Here is an 18,622-nt window from a genome sequence, read left to right as displayed (position 1 = left end):
TTCGTTTATCTTTCGTTTAGCGTTTCGTTTGTTATCTTCTGTAAGAGCTGATCTTACTTCTGACTTATATGTGATATTACTCAGTTGGATTACGAATGAAAAAGAAAAAGGAAAAATGACTTTAGCCGTTTCGGGGTTATTTATTTTTTTATTTTTTACTTCCAGGATCTCCAGACTATCCTGGTTCACCGCAACAAGGGAGGGGTGTATGTGACACCTGATACTATTACTCTCATTGGAGAACTGACTGCCGGCAGACGTACGAACAGGTTGATGAAAAAACGGGAGCTATAAATTGAATTGATAATTATCCATAGTCGTCCTGTGATGTATCGATGGAGGCGAAAATCGCCCCCCCACTATAGTTGTTAGTACTGCGAAGATTCGGCTCTTGTGTCCCTTGAATCGCTCATTTCTCAGGTAAGGCAACCAGTTTCGAACAGATCGATGCCTTTTTAATCTTTTGTCTTGTTTTTATTTCTGCATGTCCTAGTAGCCATCTACACGTTTAAGTTACATGTAGGTAGTCGTTAGATTCTCGGCACTGTTTCAAAAGGGTAAAATATGGTAAAACAAAAACAAGTAATCTTGCGAATTGCAAAGAGGTGATTCCAGCACCAGTGATTCTCAACTGGTGGATCCGGGTCGATCCATTTCGAGAGGACCGCGGGTGTATACGTCCTGGATTTTCAGGATTTTACATTTTATTGCAAGTCTAAATGAAACAGTATTTTAAAGAGAAATACTGTAAATACAAACAAGATGAAACAGAAGAAAATAAGTTGCTGATGTTTCAATTGCTGTTTACTGAATTGTTTTTTTTCCCCCACTTATTGTGTTTTTGTTTTTAATAGTGCATGAAAGCATTGGGGATTACTGTTCGTTGTGTGAAATCAATAAGAATGTTTAAATCTTAAATTATTTTTGGGTCATGACTCAATGACTATCAGGACAAATCTGGATCATGAGGCCAAAAGCTATGAAACGCCATTTTAAACAATATTAAATTAATAGATAAGCTTATGAAATAAATAAATGTTTATGAAATAAACCTTTAAATAAATGAGGCAATAAATATATAAATTAGTTAATACATTTCAATAAATTAATAAATACTTTTTTATTTTAATAAGGACGTTTTGCAAAAATACTATTTTTATTCATTTCAGGGTACCCTATATTTCATAAATCCACATTTACTTATTTCACGGCGCTTTTGTTTGATAATGGCACATTTCCATCTGTTATATACAATATTTATATTTATATACAAATTAATGGGTCGTGGTTATCTCACAGATTCAGAGCCGGCGGAGAGAGGGGGAACACTGGCGTTGCCGTTAATGCTCTCCTACGCAGTGGTTGCTCGGAGCTGTTCCTCAGCTCCTGATACATCCTCGGTTGGAGCCAGGGGCCGGTAAGGAGCAAGCTGGTCACCACCTGATTCCACTTGACCAGCCGAAACCCTGTACACCACATCCGACAGCTGTTCCAGCACAGTGCAAGGGCCAGCCCACTGGCTCAACAGCTTTGGGGAGAGGCCCCTCTTTTGGTCTGGACAGTAGACCCACACTCGGCTCCTGGGTGTGAAGTCCGTCCCCCGGCAGCGGGAGTAATAGGCCCACTTCTGTCTGGATTCGGCGTCTGTTAAGGCTTGCCTGGTCAACCTGTGCACCTCCCAGAGCCTTTCTTGGAGATTGTGGAGGTAGCCCAGGCCGGGCTCCCCCCACACTTCCGGCTCCAGGGGCGGCCTGAACACCAACTCGACAGGGGTATGGAGTTTGTGTCCAAACATAAGCGCTGCAGGAGTGCAGAGTGTAACACTGGGTCCCGACAGAAGCGGGCCTACGACTCCCTCTGCCGGGGAACGGGCTTTGCACCCAGGACCCAGGTGTGGGTCAACTGTGTGGAGAGAATGAAGGGCCTCTCCTCCAAGCTGTTGAGCCAGCTGGCTGGTCCTTGCACTGTGCTTGAACAACTGTCTGATGTGGTGTACAGGGTGCGGCTGGTAAAGCAGAACCGGGCGGTGGTCCGCCACAGTGACCGGCTCACAACCTACTGGCCCCTAGCTGATCCCAACCGAGGATGTATCAGGAGCTGAGGACCAGCTCCGAGCAACCACCACTGTTGTTCAGGAGAGCGCCAACAGCAGCGCTGGTGTTCCTCCGCTCTCTGCTGGCTCTGAATCTATGAGATAACCATGCCACATAAATGTGCATATAACAGATGGAAATGTGGCAGTAGTTCAGGCAAAAGTGCCCTGAAATAAATAAATGTGGAATTATGGAATAAAAGTCCCCTGAAATGAATAAAAGTAGTCTTCTGGAAAACGTCATTGCCTCATTTATTTATATCAGGATTTATTTCATAGACATATTTATTTAAAAGGCTTATTTATTTAATATTGGCTAAAATGGCGTTCCATAAAAAGCATCTTTCAGACTTCATCATCTCCATACAGACCTTTATCACTAGATCATGTATGGTGTGATGGGACACTGCAGTTGAAGATCACTGCCACCTCCCAAACTGTAAAGCAAAAGCATGTGGTAAGGGGTTAAGGTTTGATAAGTCATACCTCATATAATGGCCCATTCAACCTCGTTGCCAATTTCAAAGGCTGCTGAAAGGTTCCCTCGGCTACAACAGGATTGTCTTTTTCTCTTTTCAGTGACAGTGTGCAGGTTTAATACATTTGTTCTTTGTTAGAGATGAAAGATTTTTTTGTATGTCACAACCCATAGTTTGCTCAAATAGTATTCAGAAAGTATGAAGATGACTACATCCGGTCAAATATTGTGGTATGCAAATGCTGCACACTATGCTGGCAAATGTATCTCACTTTTCACTGACATACTAAAATATGCAGTAGGATAGTATGAAAATGCATGCTGTATGCTATTTCGGATGCATTGCCGGTATGTTTGCAACATTTGCAACAACATAACAAACAACAACAAATATGGGATTGTTTTTTTTTTTTGTTTTTTTTTACAAGATATTTTTACGGATTACCCCTTCAACAATTTTTCTGCACTTTTCATGGTTTATAAAATTGTGTGTGTGTTTGTGTGTGTGTGTGTGTGTGTGTGTGTGTGTGTGTGAGAGAGAAAGGGAGTAATCCAGTTTTATTTCAATGTTTGTCGATTTTCTATCTTCAAAGCAAAATGATTGCAAGTTCCAGTTTCTTTCTCTGTCTAAGTATGTGCCATTTTCTTCCCCTCTCTCTACAGAGAAGTAAAATAAATTACCAATGTATTCAGGAGGTGGCGGTTTTGGCTCACGCGTTGACCATGTTCGTGAAATCCCCCACTACGATCAAGTTCCAGTTGGCTCTTTGTTGTGGGACCAGGAGCCACCGCGGCCCCTGGGGGACATATGGGCAACTGAGATCGCCACCAGCCTGGACCCTCTGCCCCCTCCTCCTCTGCCTGGAGTGGCTGCGGTGGGACCAGACCCCTTTTTAGACGACAGGGGGGCGGGAAAGCTAGAAGCCGACTGCGACATCATGGACATCAAGCCGGTGCGTCGCTTTCTCCCCAACTCTGTGAAGAACCTGTTTCGCAGCAGCAAGCGCAGCTCCAAGGAGTGGTCCTTCCCACCTCCACCTCCACCTCCGCCGCACCCCGACTCCCCTGCGCCCTCCTCTAGGAAGGACGGAAGCCACACCACAGGCGGAGTGCCCTGCTCCCCTCCCAACTCCACCCCTCCGTCCCCGTCCTTGGGGGGGTCATACCTGGACCCCTATGGCGGCTCGGGAGGAAGCTACAACTCCAGGAAGGAGCGGGACGGCCTCCTGCTCGGTGCTGAGGCACTGGAGTCGGCGTCGGAGGTGCGCACATACAACTCGGCCATGATGTACAGCGAGCGCGTGGAGGAGTACCATCAGCGCTACGCCTACATGAAGTCCTGGGCGGGCCTGCTGAGGATCCTGGGCTGTGTGGAGCTGCTGCTTGGAGCTGCCGTATTCGCCTGTGCCTGCGCCTACGTGCACAAAGACAACGAGTGGTTCAACATGTTTGGCTACTCCCAGCCGCAGCTGTACGGCGGATTAGGGGGCGGGGCAGGTGCTTACGGGCAGGGAGCGGTTCACTACACAGGCCCCAAGACACCTTTCGTTCTTGTGGTAGCGGGACTGGCGTGGATAGTCACTGTGATCATGTTAGTGCTAGGGATGACCCTATATTACCGCACCATTCTCCTAGACTCTTCCTGGTGGCCCTTGACGGAGTGTGTCATCAACCTGGCAGTGGCCATTCTCTACCTGGCCGCGGGGATAGTGTACGTCAGGGATACCACCCGGGGGGGGCTGTGCAGTTACCCGGTGTTCAACAATGGCGTCAACGGGGGATTCTGCCGCACAGAGGCGGGACAGACAGCCGCCATGATCTTTCTCTTCCTCAACATGATCATCTACTTGATTGGCGCAGGCGTTTGTCTCAAGCTGTGGAGGCACGAGGCTGCCCGGATGAGGAAAGCGGAGTTAGAGCAAGAGGTGAGATGCCTTACAAAGCACAAATTCTAAATTCATTTTGGTTGGACAGCACTTTTCTTTCTTAAACCGTGGTGTGTAATCGTCGCCCCCCCCCTTCTTTATATATATATATATATATATATATATATATATATATATATATATACACACATACACACACACACACACACACACACACACACACACACACACACACACACACATATAATAATTATTGTTATTATTTATTTGTTTTATTTAATTTTTTACTCGGAATACGTCATCACGGCGACCTCAGATGAGAACTGTGGGATCATCGTTACTCCCATCAACTGTAAGTATCGTCGCTGTGTGTTTTCCTCAACCCAGGCCTCATTAAAATGTTGGTTTCCATCATTTAGAAACAGTTCATGGCACAACCTCACATAAACCTTTGCTAGTCCTAAGTCTAAAGAAAAATCTCCATTTTGAAAATATCACAAAGCCTGGATTTAAAAATAGCAAACCAACCCTTTGAGCAACAGAATGTCAACTGTCTTCTGAACTGCACTCTGACTTTTGTCCAAAGCTGGATGCAGAATCTAGGACCTCAGAGCCAATGCCTCCTCCCACCATTCAGCCTGACCTCATGGACAGCCACGCCAACTCTCAGATGGCGCCACTGATGGCAATGGAGCCCGAGATCCTCCGAGGTCACATCCCAGCTGGGCATATTCCCAAACCAGTCGTTATAGCTGACTATGTGGCGTGAGCACCAATTAAATTTTTATTTTATCTACATCCATTTTAATTGTTATGACTTTTTTTGTACCTTTTCCTACCAGCTATGTTTATGGGTCATGAGGCAATGGCAATGCAGGCAACATTTACAGATTGTCAGATGTTCAGATATTTGTTTCTGACTAAGTTTAATGCATTCATATCATGTTTCTGGATAATACTGTGAGTATTAAAGGGATACTCAAAAAAATTTGATCTTGGCTATAGAGTGCTGCTTCAAGTGAGTCAGGTGTTGCCAGGTACAAATCGCAATGCCTCATGGTAGAACATTACCGTCAACCAAACTCTGCTGAACTCAACCAAACTGGCAGACCTACAGCAAGAGTTGACTGTATTATTACTGACTGGACGGTCGGTAATAGTTCCAAATGTAGCTGCAGTTAAAAATGCAAGATGTTTCGCTTAAATAACTCACCTTTTGAGATGCTGGGACGTGTTTTTCCTCAATTTCACAGGAGCTAGGCTAGTTTATTCCACCTGTGGCCTTGCATTGAGCTAACACCGTTTACATCCAGACCAGTCACTATCTCGTTTCTGGACATTCTCGTATTGACCTTCTTGTCTAAATCTAGGTAAATCTGGCTTTGATTGATTTAGGAACACGTGTCGTCCTTTGTACTTGTTTGTTTTTTGGTTGCCAGAACATTTCACATGCATTGTGGGGATCAAGTCAAAACAGGGCGTATTTTTGCTTAAAAAGTTGGGTTTCGCCATGTGTTTACTGTCCGGTGCCATAGCACAACATGTTTTTTTCTGCCTTTCACCCCAGCAAGTACCCTACTATCCAATCCAAAGAAGAGAGGGATCAGTATAAAGCCGTGTTCAACGACCAATACGCTGAGTACAAGGAACTGCACGCTGAGGTGCAGGTCATGGCCATCAGGTTTGGGGAGATAGATGAAATGATGCGAAACCTTCCCCCTCGCCCATCGAGCCAGATGGTACGGGGAAATTCTTTCGTTTTGGAGTTTGAATATATATATATCTATATCTATATATATCTATATATCTATACATATATATATATATATATATATATATATATATGTATATATATATATATATATATATATATATATATATATATATATTTTTTTTATTGATAGGAACATTTTGACATCTTACGTATACATGCACATGTCAACGTGCAACTTACATTACATGTTGCATGCTATGTCTTAAATTTGTGAAAAAAACAACAACCTGTTGTCCTTTTCAGGAGAAAGAGCGCCTTGATAACATTTTACAGCAATATCAGATGAAGAAGGCTGTGAGTATACATGACATTCCACCGCTTCCTAATTCAAGTTAAATATGTTTGCAAAGGCCTTTATGACATTTCAAACAATATGGAGGTCCATACCTTGATGATGATGATAATAATAATAATAATAATAATAATAATAATAATTAGTCTGTGTGCCGAGTGAAACTTACTATTAATCTATCTAAAGCGTACTTCAGGAAAACATTTAAATATGGTGTGGGTTAAATCAAAGGTAGTTGATCAATTACCAAATTTTCGAGGTCAAATTTTTCATATACTTTACAGTGAAGTAGCTTCAGGCTAGCTCAATTGCTAACAGTCCCGTGCTTCAAGAAATACAAATTGAATTTGAATGTTTTTTATTTATTTATTTAATTGTAGTCAGAAGTATGGTTTTCTTTTTAGTGGAGAGAGAAAACCATGGCTAAATGTAATAAAAAAAATTGACAGTACTATTTTTTATTTAACCAATCAACTGTTAACCAGTATTATCCAAATGACAAAGAAAAACTATGATGTCGTTTTTCTTTGTCTATTTCTTTGGATATTACTGGTTTATAATTCTTAGATTTTGTCAATAATTTACATAAGCGTAATGCATTCACTTAAAACAGAAATTGCTCTGTTTTTCCAAATTAACGAGACACGTATCTTATCGTTACTTCAGAAAAACAGTAGAACCACCAAACAGAGCAGGATTGTGATCCTGCAAGAAGCTCTCTTTCCTACTTGAGAGCTCAAATTAATGGAAGTAAACATGTCCCGCCTGTTAAGTTTAATCCAGTTTTATTTTGGGTTTGAAACACTGGGAGATACTCGTGTCTCTAAGTAAAAGATAGATAGATGCTGTTGTTATTAGTTAGTCAACTTTGCACAGGCACCTCAGGACTTTGCGGTTGTTGAGACGAAAAGCCGTTGTCTCTCCAGAATCAATTGAACCGATATGGCATGCTTCACGGATATGCATCTGAAATGCATTACGCTTCCATAGGAATGAGAGCTTCTTGCAAGATCACAATCCTGCTCTGATTGGTGGTTCTGCTCTTTTTTCCCAAAATTAACGAGATACATATTTCGTTAATTCGGAAAAAATAGAGAATATTTTTTTTATGTTAAAACATATCGTTAATTCGAGGAAAAACAGATAATTTACTTTTCTCAAGTGAATGCATTATGCTTCCGTATAAATAAGCGTGGATTTGCCTTTTTTATTTTCGTTGTTAGAAAAGTATATTCAAGTGCCATGATGAGGCTTCCTTGTCACTCATTGTGTGTCTGTCTGTCTGTCTGTCTGTCTGTCTGTCTGTTAGGATCCAACATTTTTAGAAAAGCGGGAAAGGTGTGAATACCTGAAGAACAAACTATCTCACATCAAGCAGAAGATCCAGGAGTACAAATTGGTCAACGACTGGAATGATGGCTTCGAAAGCTAATTCATCTGTAGGCTCACTAGCCGTCTATAGATTATATATACATGTTAGTACAAGTTTCAAGTGTAATTTTCGAGGCCAAGTGTTGAAAATCAGTGTGAAGTCATGTGATTTTTGTATTTGTAAATGTTTGAATTATGGCCATGATAGATAGATAGAAAGATAGAGATGTGTGTGTGTGTATTAATTTTACTATTGGTTGCTTTGTGCTATTTTTAAGTGTGTAATTTCAGCTGTGTTTTTCATACCAAGACGCCAGATGTAAATACAGTGCAGCTAAACGTGGTTCAAAATTCCTAATCAAATTATATAAGAAAATAACACACACACAGGTTGGCTGGGGGGGGGTCTTCTGTGGCTGCAAGGCAGGGTGCTCGGGGCTTTCCTGCGGCTGGGGGTGTCTATACTCCCCCGGGCCTCAGGGCCTTTTCCGCTGCTTGGAGGCGCTACGATATAATACCGACCTTATACACCAGAACCATTTAGGACAAGTCCTGCACACTTATCGGTGGACGGACACACACACACACACACACCGTTAAAACCACTGACAGGTGAAGTGAATAACATTGCTCACATCACAATGGCACGTGTCAAGAGGTGGGATATATTAGGCAGCAAGTGAACAGTCAGTTCTTGAAATTGATGTGTTGGAAGCAGGAAAAGTGGACAAGTGTAAGGATCTGAGCGACTTTGACAAGGGCCAAATTGTGATTGCTAGACGACTGGGTCTGAGCATCTCCAAAACGACAGGTTTTGTGGGGTGTTCCCAGTATGCAGGGGTTAGTACCTACCAACAGTGGTCCGGTTACAGGGTCATGGGTGCCCTGGCATGAAGGCTTGCCTGTCTGGTCCAATCCCACAGAAGAGCTACTGTAGCACAAATTGCTACCCCTTGACAGGTGCCATTGAAACGAGATGATCAATGTTATCACTTCACCTGTCAGTGGTTTTAATGTTGTGGCTGATTAGTATAACCCAAGAGGGACATACAGATGGACAGATATTTCACACCTGAGGTTGCTGATTTAACGTTTCTTGCCTCTTAAACATTCTGAATAGTATGTAAAATACAGTGAAAGTCAATGAAATAGTGAGTTTAGGCAGAACGACACCAAGAAGTAGCCACACCCTGCTGCTGTAAAGCCAGGACAACCGGTCTTTCATGATGTACTGATAAACAAGTTTCTTTAAAAGTCACTTCCTTATAATGCGGAGTATCAAATTTCGCCATGACGAATGGATTACCTTCCTTTGTTTACATCTGAAGACTTCAATGAACTGTGTTCTTTAAGGAATGTCCAGCACAACTTTCTTTATAAAATAAACAAGTACAACTATACCTTTGTCTGCTTAATGTTCTCCCCCTTTGATTGTCAAAATATCCTTAATTTTAACCATCCTTCATCTCTTTAATTTTAGTTGAGTTTTTTCCTCCCCACTTTCCCACCATATAGCCCTATCCACACTTGCATTTTTTGGAACGATTTGTTTTGTTTACGATTTGGTTGAAATTTGATCTAAATATATATATATATATATATATATTTACTGCTATCCAGAAAAGGAGGAGTTTTGTTAAAAAAAAAAAGGTTATAGATTAAACAAAAATCTTATGTAATATCGTTTTCACGGTGGTGAGACGGTACTACACCGTGCAGGTGAGGGTGGGGCCTCCACGACGCTCAGAACGCACCTGTGCGCGTCCGCTGTCGGCTGGCGCGCTCCCGAGTCACAAGAGTTTCAGCAGTGCGCCTGGGAAAGGTGCCCTATTGTCGACGTCGTTTGACAATAGTGAATTAATTGAACGAGTTCATCAATTCGCCGTTTCCACGCATCTACCATCGCCTCTGCGTCGATTCTTGACAGGTAAAGTGTGAAATAATACCATTAAGTAATTTTACTTATCAGTATATATCAGTATAAATATTAGAAATAAATGAGTTTGTAGTTTCTGGTCAGTGATGTATGTAGTAGCTCATTTATGAAATATATATTAACGCTTAATTATAATTAAGATTCTGCACAAAAACCTACCGCGCGCCTTACCTCGGCCAATTTTTGTTTATATCAATTTTGACGATTTGATGTCCTCGCGTGGCGCTGTTACTCTCAATGCGATCTACACCGTAAATATTGTTCTATCTATTCAATGCGAATAGATAGAACTCAATTCGAAGCTAGCTGGTATCACCTTATTGACGTACCTTTCTTTTCCCTCAAAATACTTCCTATTTATTCGTCCCCATTAACAAACAGTTTTTCTTTCAAGAGCACGAACATCTTTGTCACCCAAACGTCTGAACGCTCAGTCATTTGTAGTTGTATTATCGACCGCACTTAAATAAAAGGCGTGCAAATATTTGTATATTGTTCAAAAGAAGCTCAGTTATCCATAATGCGCAATGTTAAAAGCCGTGTTTTTTCTTCTTCTACTTCCTTTGCAGACAGTACAAGATCGGGGTAGCCTCAACTTTAGTGGACTCCAGAAGGACCCCAGTATGCCATCTACCAAACCCAGCCCCCCACCCTACCAGCCAGGCAACCATAGACAGTAAGCTAACCTACTGCCCTACCTTGTCATTGATTTTCATTAATATCCATCATACACTTAAAACATTATGTTGGTATATACTTGTATCTTCTGATGCATGCTTTACATCGATTTAGATGAACGTTCTGTCTGACAGTAGTTGCAATGTTTGACATTTTGAATGTGCACATCTGTGTTGAGGTTAAAGGATCTAGTGTTGTCAGTACGAATTAGGATTTATTTTAAATTCTTTTAAAAGGGGAACCGTTAAAAAACACCCCCACCACATCACCCCATCTAATGTAGCCCTATGATGGAAATTGCCCATTTTTTCCACAAGAAAAGCCAACCTTGTGAGATTTGCCATTTGTCCAATTCAACTTAATTAGGGTAATTTTAAATGCATCACCAAAGAGTGTCATCCTTTTTTAATTCCTCTTTATTTTACCTCCCCTTGCAGTCATGGCAGCAGACATAAACACAGTGAGCGTCACTCCTATCCAGTTCTCTCCCACTACCCCGAGGAGGAGCTACTCCACTTCTATCGCTGGACCTCCCCACCGGGCGTCATGAAGATCATGTGCATCGTTATCATCATCATGTGCGTGGCTGTGTTCGCTTGTGTGGCGTCTACGCTGGCCTATGACTACAACATGGGCATTATGGGAGGTGGCATCAGTGGCTTGGTGCCAGGCTACGGAGGAGGTGGCTCCTATGGTGGCTCCTATGGTGGCTCCTACGGAGGCTCCTACGGAGGTTCCTACGCGAGCGGCACTGGTAGCGCCGGTACTGGGAGCAGCTACGGTGGACAGTACATGGATCCAAAAGCAGGCAAAGGCTTTATCATCGCTATGGCGGCCATCACTTTCATCAGCGTGCTCATCATCTTTGTTTTGGTCGTGTCCCGTCAAAGTGCCTCCCGCTCGGCTAAGTTCTTCCTGGCGGTCATTATTGTCTCTGCCATTTTGGCTTTCCTGATGATCATAGCTACCATCGTGTATCTGGTGGCCGTAAATCCAACCGCTCAGTCCTCAGGCTCCATCTACTATAACCAAATCCGGCAGCTGTGCGCGCAGTACCAGAATCAAAACCAGGCCCAGGGCATCTTCATCAACCAGTACCTCTACCACTACTGCGTGGTGGAGCCCCAAGAGGTGGGTGGGTTCCTTCAGGTGAAGAACCTGGAGATCGTTCTATGAATGCTTGTTCTCTTCACATTGTATTGTTCACCTAACTTTACAGATAACTCATGATGGGGTTGTTTATTGTTGTCTTCTCATCTTCTTGTCTCTTCCAGGCCATAGCCATCGTCCTGGGCTTCCTGGTGTTTATTGCCCTCATCATCCTGCTTGTGTTTGCGGTCAAAACGCGCTCCAACATCAGACGCTGGGGGAAGGAGCGCATTCTGTGGGAGGAAGTGAAGGTCCTCAATGATGGTTTTCCCAACAGCATTGGTGAATGGGTGAGTGCACCATACGAAATTTCCATTTTCCATTTTTATTTATATATATTTATTAATGGGCTGTAGTGTGGGGATGGCCTCGCTGCTGGGCTGCTGGATGGTCCCGGCGGTGGATGCTAGGCAGAGTAGCTAGCTGCCAGCGGGTACCTGTGGTGTTTGCTGTGGCTGCTTCTCCCCCGGTCCTCCGCCAGACTGCTACTGCTGCCAGTCAGGACAGGACTGCTTCTGTGGCCGAAGAGTCCCTGTCCATCTGCTACTATGGCAGTTTCGCCTACCACACACCACCAAAGTGGCGTTTTCAGGGATCTGCGGCACAGAGACACAGACGACGGGGTTTCAGACACAGCCATTTATTGCTGAGAGTGGGCTAGTTGGAATAAGCTCAGGAGCAGTTGGACATGTCTTGACAAGGGCTCCTCTCTTGAGTGAGTGTGGGGGGATGGGGGTTTTACCTGTTGCTCATTAGACCAACCACGAGCAACAGGTATGCAGCCACCCTGATCCTGGGCCCCAATTACCTAGACCCAGGACATGTGTGGCTGCTCAAACCACACCATCCCCACACCACATGGGTTTATCGGCCATGTTTCTTCCGGACGGTAAGATGATGGCTAACAATTCCAAGACTCAAGCTTGAAACAAGGAATCATCTTTTATCTAGAGTTTTATCCTGCATATCACTATTGACATTTCGTATTTTGGATTAGATTGGTTTGGTGTGCCAAAGGAAAATGTCACAGAAAAAAGTTTCAATTATACACATGGGCCGTCCAGCATGCCACAAAGGAGCTGCATGACGACATTCAAGAAAGGTACAAGTGTGATTGGTGGGGTTTCTTTTTGATATGAACACAGAAAATTTGGTTTTTGACCAGTTTTGCTCTGAAAATAATCATCGTTGTTGTTATTTTATTTAGCTAAGCACTAGGTTTAGAAAGCACAAAATAATTCTCCGGGGTGTGTGTGTGTGTGTGTGTGTGTGTGTGTGTGTGTGTGTGTGTGTGTGTGTGTGTGTGTGTGTGTGTGTGTGTGTGTGTGTGTGTGTGTGTGTGTGTGTGTGTGTGTGTGTGTGTGTTCCATTTCAATGTTTTTGTTAGTTGATTTTCCATCATCAAAGCAAAATGATTGCAAGTTTCAGTTTCTTTCTCTGTCTTAGTATGTGCCATTTTCTACCCCTTTTTCTACAGAGAAGTAAAATAAATTACCAATGTATCCAGGAGGTGGTGGTTTTGGCTCACGTGTTGACCATGTTCGTGAAACCCCCGTGTGTGCGTGTGTTCTCATTAGGAAGCAAGCACTTTTTTTATTAGAAACCTGTCATAGATTTTGGGTGTGGCCTCCTCATTTTGTTTAATGTTGTCTTTCTGCCATGATTGATTTTAAAAAAAATAAGAGCCAAACTTTAATAAATATAAGACAAATCCCAAAAATGTAACTGTATATAACAATCTTAAAAGCATAAGTACATGGCAGTTACTGTTATGTATTTAAATGACTAGGAAGTCTGTTCTAAAGCCAAAAAACACCAGCACAGCAGAAGAATTGCCTCGGTTTTGCCATTGAAACGTTCTGTTTTCACTTACGCAGTGACCATTCATATCATGATTGTAAAGGGGCTAGTCACTGGTTTCCTCTCCCCGGCCGTCACAGTATCTGTGGCATTCAGGTATGTTGTCATTCCAAAGCTGTGGAACCAGTCGGTCTTGGGAGATGAGCACTCTCGACCAGGTTGTTTACAATACAGACGACGGGCTGCCACTGAACAAATTATGCCAAGAATGCAACGTACCTCAAAACTGAGACAAGCCAGAAACAGGAACTTGCCCGCCATAAAATGGCAGGTAAAGCTTAGCTGTCGATTGAAAGGTGTTGTGTCTATTTGATTAAAATAAGTGTGAGCGGGTGTTTTGTGACAGAAAATCATCTCATCAGCTCATCAACTAAACTATTGTGAGGGAAAAATGATTACGATCAACTAGTTTGAATGAGGACAAAGGCCTCTACCTCCAAAAGGGGGTTTGAAAACATTTGTCTGTCTTCCCGGGAACACCCCAGAGTTCATGTAAAGAGAAATGTCTTGCTCCTACAATGTCAATTCTAATATGAAAGAATCAGATCACACGTGGCCTGTTTACCTTCTATAGAGATGGGGGACACCTAGAAGTGCATTGTCATGCAACCCCCATTCAGCCAGGTCAAGGTTGCAAGTACCTGTTATTTACATTCTAGGAAGCCAGGAAGACAGTTAGGGGGAAGGCAGACTCGTCTGAGACCTCTGACCCAAACCACACCTTGTTTCTACTGTATAAAGCCTCCTGTCTTTCTCTGTGATATGAGATTGATCCCAGCGCTGCTTTGGAGCAGTACTGAATCTTTCTCTTTATTCTGCAGAATAAATAATCTTGGATATTCTCAGTTTTGTCTTCTTGTAGCGGGCAGATTAACCTCACCGATCATTGCGGAAGAATTTCCTTAACACTATGCAAATAAGTACTGTTTTGGCTTTGCTTTTTAAAAGCACATGGAATTGGGGGAGGGGGTGCATGCCATAGGAGATACCTCATCAAGATTCAAGGGATATGTTGTTTCCATTTAAATTCATCAAATACGTAAGGGGTGATTTTGTTGTGTTGTATGTTTTTGGTTTTCGACCAAAAAGGTGTTGACCACTGAAAAAGCCCACAATGAGCCCTTTGTGTGTTTGTCTGTTTTTTAGCTCCATGTTTCGTGTAAACATTTACTCTTTAAAAGGCTACCTTAAACTACTTTTTTATGCTTTTTTCTCTTCATCTTCCTTTTTTTCCCCTCCACAATTATATATTCACCGTCATATATTTTGCACAAATAATACAAACAAATAGACAGCAACTGATTTCAGCACCAAAACTGTGAGATTTCAAGCTCTTGTTAAAATGGTATGGGTTCTCTCCCCTCACTGTGCTCTCCTTGTCATTACCATACAGTATGTTGTCACAGTAATCATATGTAAACAGGGTTAAGAACCCAATGAGGGCAAAGTATCTCACATTTCAAATGTTTTTGGTTTAAGCCCAGTTAGTATGCTGCTGTTTAAAATTAGAATAGGAAAATTGAAACAAACTAAAAAATGAATAAATAAAAGATTTGGATGGGATGGCATGGCCTAGGATTTACCCAGCAGATGCTAATTAGTTGGAAAAAACAATGGATAGGAAAATTCCAGATATTGGGGGCTTCAACTTTTAGTCATGCATTCAATCAAACAAGACCTTTCTTTGATCCTTGTGTCACAACCCTGACTCCTTAAAGGATAGACTATTTTTCAACCCAGGCCTAAAATTAAAGTGTAGGTTCCCATCATTTATAACCTTTCATAGCATAAACTTGCTGTAGGCCTTAATTTGAGAAATGTACCACTTTGCTGCAACCTCTCACTGTTCTTAAATGCAGTTCAATGGGGAAACCGCTTTAAGCCTTTAAAAAATGTTGCACTGCTACCTGCTGTCAGCATGCTGTAGCCAGCACTTCGTATGTACTACAGCAATTGCATCAAGTATTTTTTAATGCCAGTAACATAAACCTTTTATTTAAGCTACTTTTTGCAATTCCCACACTAGAGTCGGATGTGCTACACACAGTGTTTTTGTTTTTAAGCCAGTAGGAAGTGGTGCAACTTTAAAACGTTTTTTTTAAGGCTTTAAACATTTGCCCCATTGGCTTGCATTTAAGCACAGCGAGAAGCTACTGCAGAGCGGTAAGTTTCTTAATAGTTAGCATTCAGCATGTTTTGGCTATGAACAGTTTTGAATTATGGAAACAAACATTTTCTATACACTAGGGCTGGCTTGGAAAATGGCGAACATATCATTTAACTCTTGTCTCTCTTGTCTAGGTGAACAATGTGTCCGGTGAACCAGAGGCCCTGGTGAACGACCGCAACAATGAGGTTGGGGGTTCCAGGAACTATCTGGACCAACCGATCTACAACAAGCCCCTCTACCTGCCTGGGTAAGTAATGACAAGTTTGTAATTCGATCATGTTCTTGCCTGGACCCGAAATTCTAGCTAGGCGATGAAGAAAATAGTTAACACAGAACTTGAAATGAAACAAGCTCCAGTAATGTAAAATTGACTATACTGGCAATTTCGATAGCAAGGCCTTGGTTGTAAGACATGTTTAAAGATTATCTTTTAATTTACCACAAATTAACTCAAATTGTTCGATGAAAACAAAAACAAAAGCCCTAAAGCCGTCTTTACAATAAATCCAGCATCGCATCCTTCCCCAATCAGCCGCTGCGGTACATGTGTCTAGATTTCGCATCACTCTTTTAAAAAATGTCTGATAAAATGGGAGATTTTGTTCTCATATATGAAGCTAATCAGTGTTTGCATCTTATATTTAACCTCCAGTGACTCTGAGATGACCAGCTCTCTGGGGGGCCTGAAGAGCAAGCTGAGGGATTTTGACACTGAAGCAGAGTCTGGCGACGAATTGGATGAGATGGACTTTAATGCGTGAGTAGATGGAGAAGGAAAATGTTGCAGTCAGATTGACAGCAGACAACAAAGCCAACCTTCTTTGGTATCAGGAATATAAGATAAAACTTGGCTAACTAGTAGTAGTGAGTCCAATGTGGGCAAATGGCAATTACATGTAAGTAATTACAGTTAGTTGCAGCAGTGTAGCAATAATTTGCATGACATCATCAGATATAGAGATATATGTTAGATATACTGTATATATTGATGATATGGTAGTAATGTGGTTTAATGGTATAATATAATCCAAACGGTATTATAAATGTCCATGGGAGAAGCAAAATTCAAGGAAATGACAAAAAGCACAGAGCTGCTCAGAATAAATCATTTGGGCAAGGAGCTATGATACCACACATAATTGTTTAAAAATGATTTTTTTTTTTTGGTATGCTGCTCTGTTTGTTCAGCAGCTGCTTGTTTAGTCATGCACAGACTCTCACATAATAGCATAGCCAGTTAATATATTATAATTGTATTATATTCTGCTCAGAGTTCACATCTCTTTCTTCTGAACTAGCGAGTTCCCCCCGGTCGTGGATGAGCGGGAGCGTATGGACTACAAGCGGGAGTTTGATAGGGATCACCAAGAGTACAAGAGTTTGCAGGCTGAGCTTGATGACATCAACCACGGCCTGGCTGACTTGGACAAGGAGCTGGACCGACAACCGGAGGGTAGCCCGCAATTCCTGGTGTGTATATATTTTTTTGTTTTGTTTTTTTACAATATTTATTATGCAAGTCTGACTAAAAAGTACTATCCTCAAAAAACTATTATAATACTGATTACTTTTGAGCACCTTTAGTCAGGGGTCAAATTGGTGGTGGACACTCCAACCACCTTTTTTTAAGAAATAAATAAATACCAAAGATATAGAAGAGTTTTCTTGCTGCCATATTTTTCTATATGGGGTTTCCAGAGTGGCTAAAAGTTCATTAACGTTCTCATTAATTGTGCTGAGAATTAAACTTGATTTTAAATTTAATCTTCATTTTAAAAAAATTCAATGAATAATTTCAATTTTAGGTCCACCGCCCTCCCAAATCTCAATTTAACTCTAATCGAGAGACAAATCGAATGGTTCTATCAGAATACTGACTTGATTTAATGTTTTAATTCAGGATGCCATGGATGAATATACCAGACTGAAGAACCTCAAAAAGGCAAGACCATCTCAGATAACTACACCTAATCCAATATTCTACCTTTTCACAAGAGATGCAATGATGCTGTTTCTTTTAGACTGAATTGGAGTGTAGGTTACTCACAATGGTCCCTGCTGACACAGTACCAATACGACTTAAACTTTTTTATTTCAGCTGATATTTAAAGCGCTGAATTATCTATTAATTTTTAATACCCTGTGTGTATATTCACTGCCTTGTTTGAACAAAATCACATATCCAGATACTAGCTGTTACAGAAATAGAACGTGATTATAGGTTGTGGTCGTATTTAGGCATGTGAACTGTTTTGTTTTTGTTTTTTACATCGGACAAAATACTGGCTGTGTATCTGTGCTGTATTCAATGTGAGTTTGAAGTTTGATCTTATTGTATATATACTTTCTTTAGTCCGCCGACTACCAGGTGAAAAAGATGAGATGCAAATATCTCAAGTCCAAACTGTCCCACATCAAGAGGAAAGTCAGCGAGTACGACCGCCGACCGTAAACACCGACCTGCAGCTCCTCCTGTGCTCGAAAAATATCACATCCAGCTCTGCCTGCCTGCATATCCATCCTTCATTGATAACTATTCTATACGAATCATTATTATTCCAGTATCCATCCAGTCTCGCCAGGTACCCGCTGTCCTCTGTAGAGAAGATGTTAAAGGACAATATGGATGTTGTTGCTTTTTTAAAATAGGTCAGTTCTGTTTAAGCTGTATTTTCATCCTCTATGACACGGGGAGATGCATTTTAAAGATCAATTTAAGTGTTTTATTTTCTCGAGTTGCATATAAATGCTTACTTTGAATGTGATTTGGAAGTGAAAACTGAACTGCTATTTATTCAGTTTTATTCTGTTTTTGTTGTGAAAATGTTGTGGTATTGCACTCTTCAGAAGGTGAAGCACAGGCATGAAGCACTATGCCTGTACCTATTTTATTTTTTATACTACACAATGAAGGACAGAGGCTTTCCAAACAGTCT

At 41.7% G+C, this 18,622-nt stretch overlaps 2 protein-coding genes across 2 annotated transcripts; both read left to right on the top strand.

The window, feature by feature from the left end:
• Nucleotides 1-333: 333 nt before the first annotated feature.
• On the top strand, nt 334-8,086 carry marveld2b (MARVEL domain containing 2b). Its single transcript, XM_080003228.1, has 7 exons — nt 334-420; nt 3,234-4,495; nt 4,773-4,808; nt 5,043-5,221; nt 6,024-6,195; nt 6,474-6,524; nt 7,832-8,086. The coding sequence occupies exons 2-7, from the start codon at nt 3,254-3,256 to the stop codon at nt 7,952-7,954; spliced, it is 1,803 nt and encodes a 600-aa protein (XP_079859354.1). The 5' UTR covers nt 334-420; nt 3,234-3,253; the 3' UTR covers nt 7,955-8,086.
• Nucleotides 8,087-9,707: 1,621 nt separating this feature from the next.
• oclnb (occludin b) lies at nt 9,708-18,399 on the top strand. Its single transcript, XM_080003229.1, has 9 exons — nt 9,708-9,820; nt 10,399-10,505; nt 10,945-11,638; nt 11,782-11,946; nt 15,818-15,933; nt 16,339-16,443; nt 16,985-17,156; nt 17,587-17,628; nt 18,040-18,399. Exons 2-9 carry the CDS (start codon nt 10,453-10,455, stop codon nt 18,136-18,138), a joined length of 1,446 nt encoding a protein of 481 aa, XP_079859355.1. The 5' UTR covers nt 9,708-9,820; nt 10,399-10,452; the 3' UTR covers nt 18,139-18,399.
• Nucleotides 18,400-18,622: the final 223 nt, after the last annotated feature.

Source organism: Zeus faber, assembly GCF_960531495.2.
Source record: "Zeus faber genome assembly, chromosome: 7".
NCBI classification, from domain to species: Eukaryota; Metazoa; Chordata; class Actinopteri; order Zeiformes; family Zeidae; genus Zeus; species Zeus faber.
This window is presented reverse-complemented; position numbering and strand designations above follow the sequence as displayed.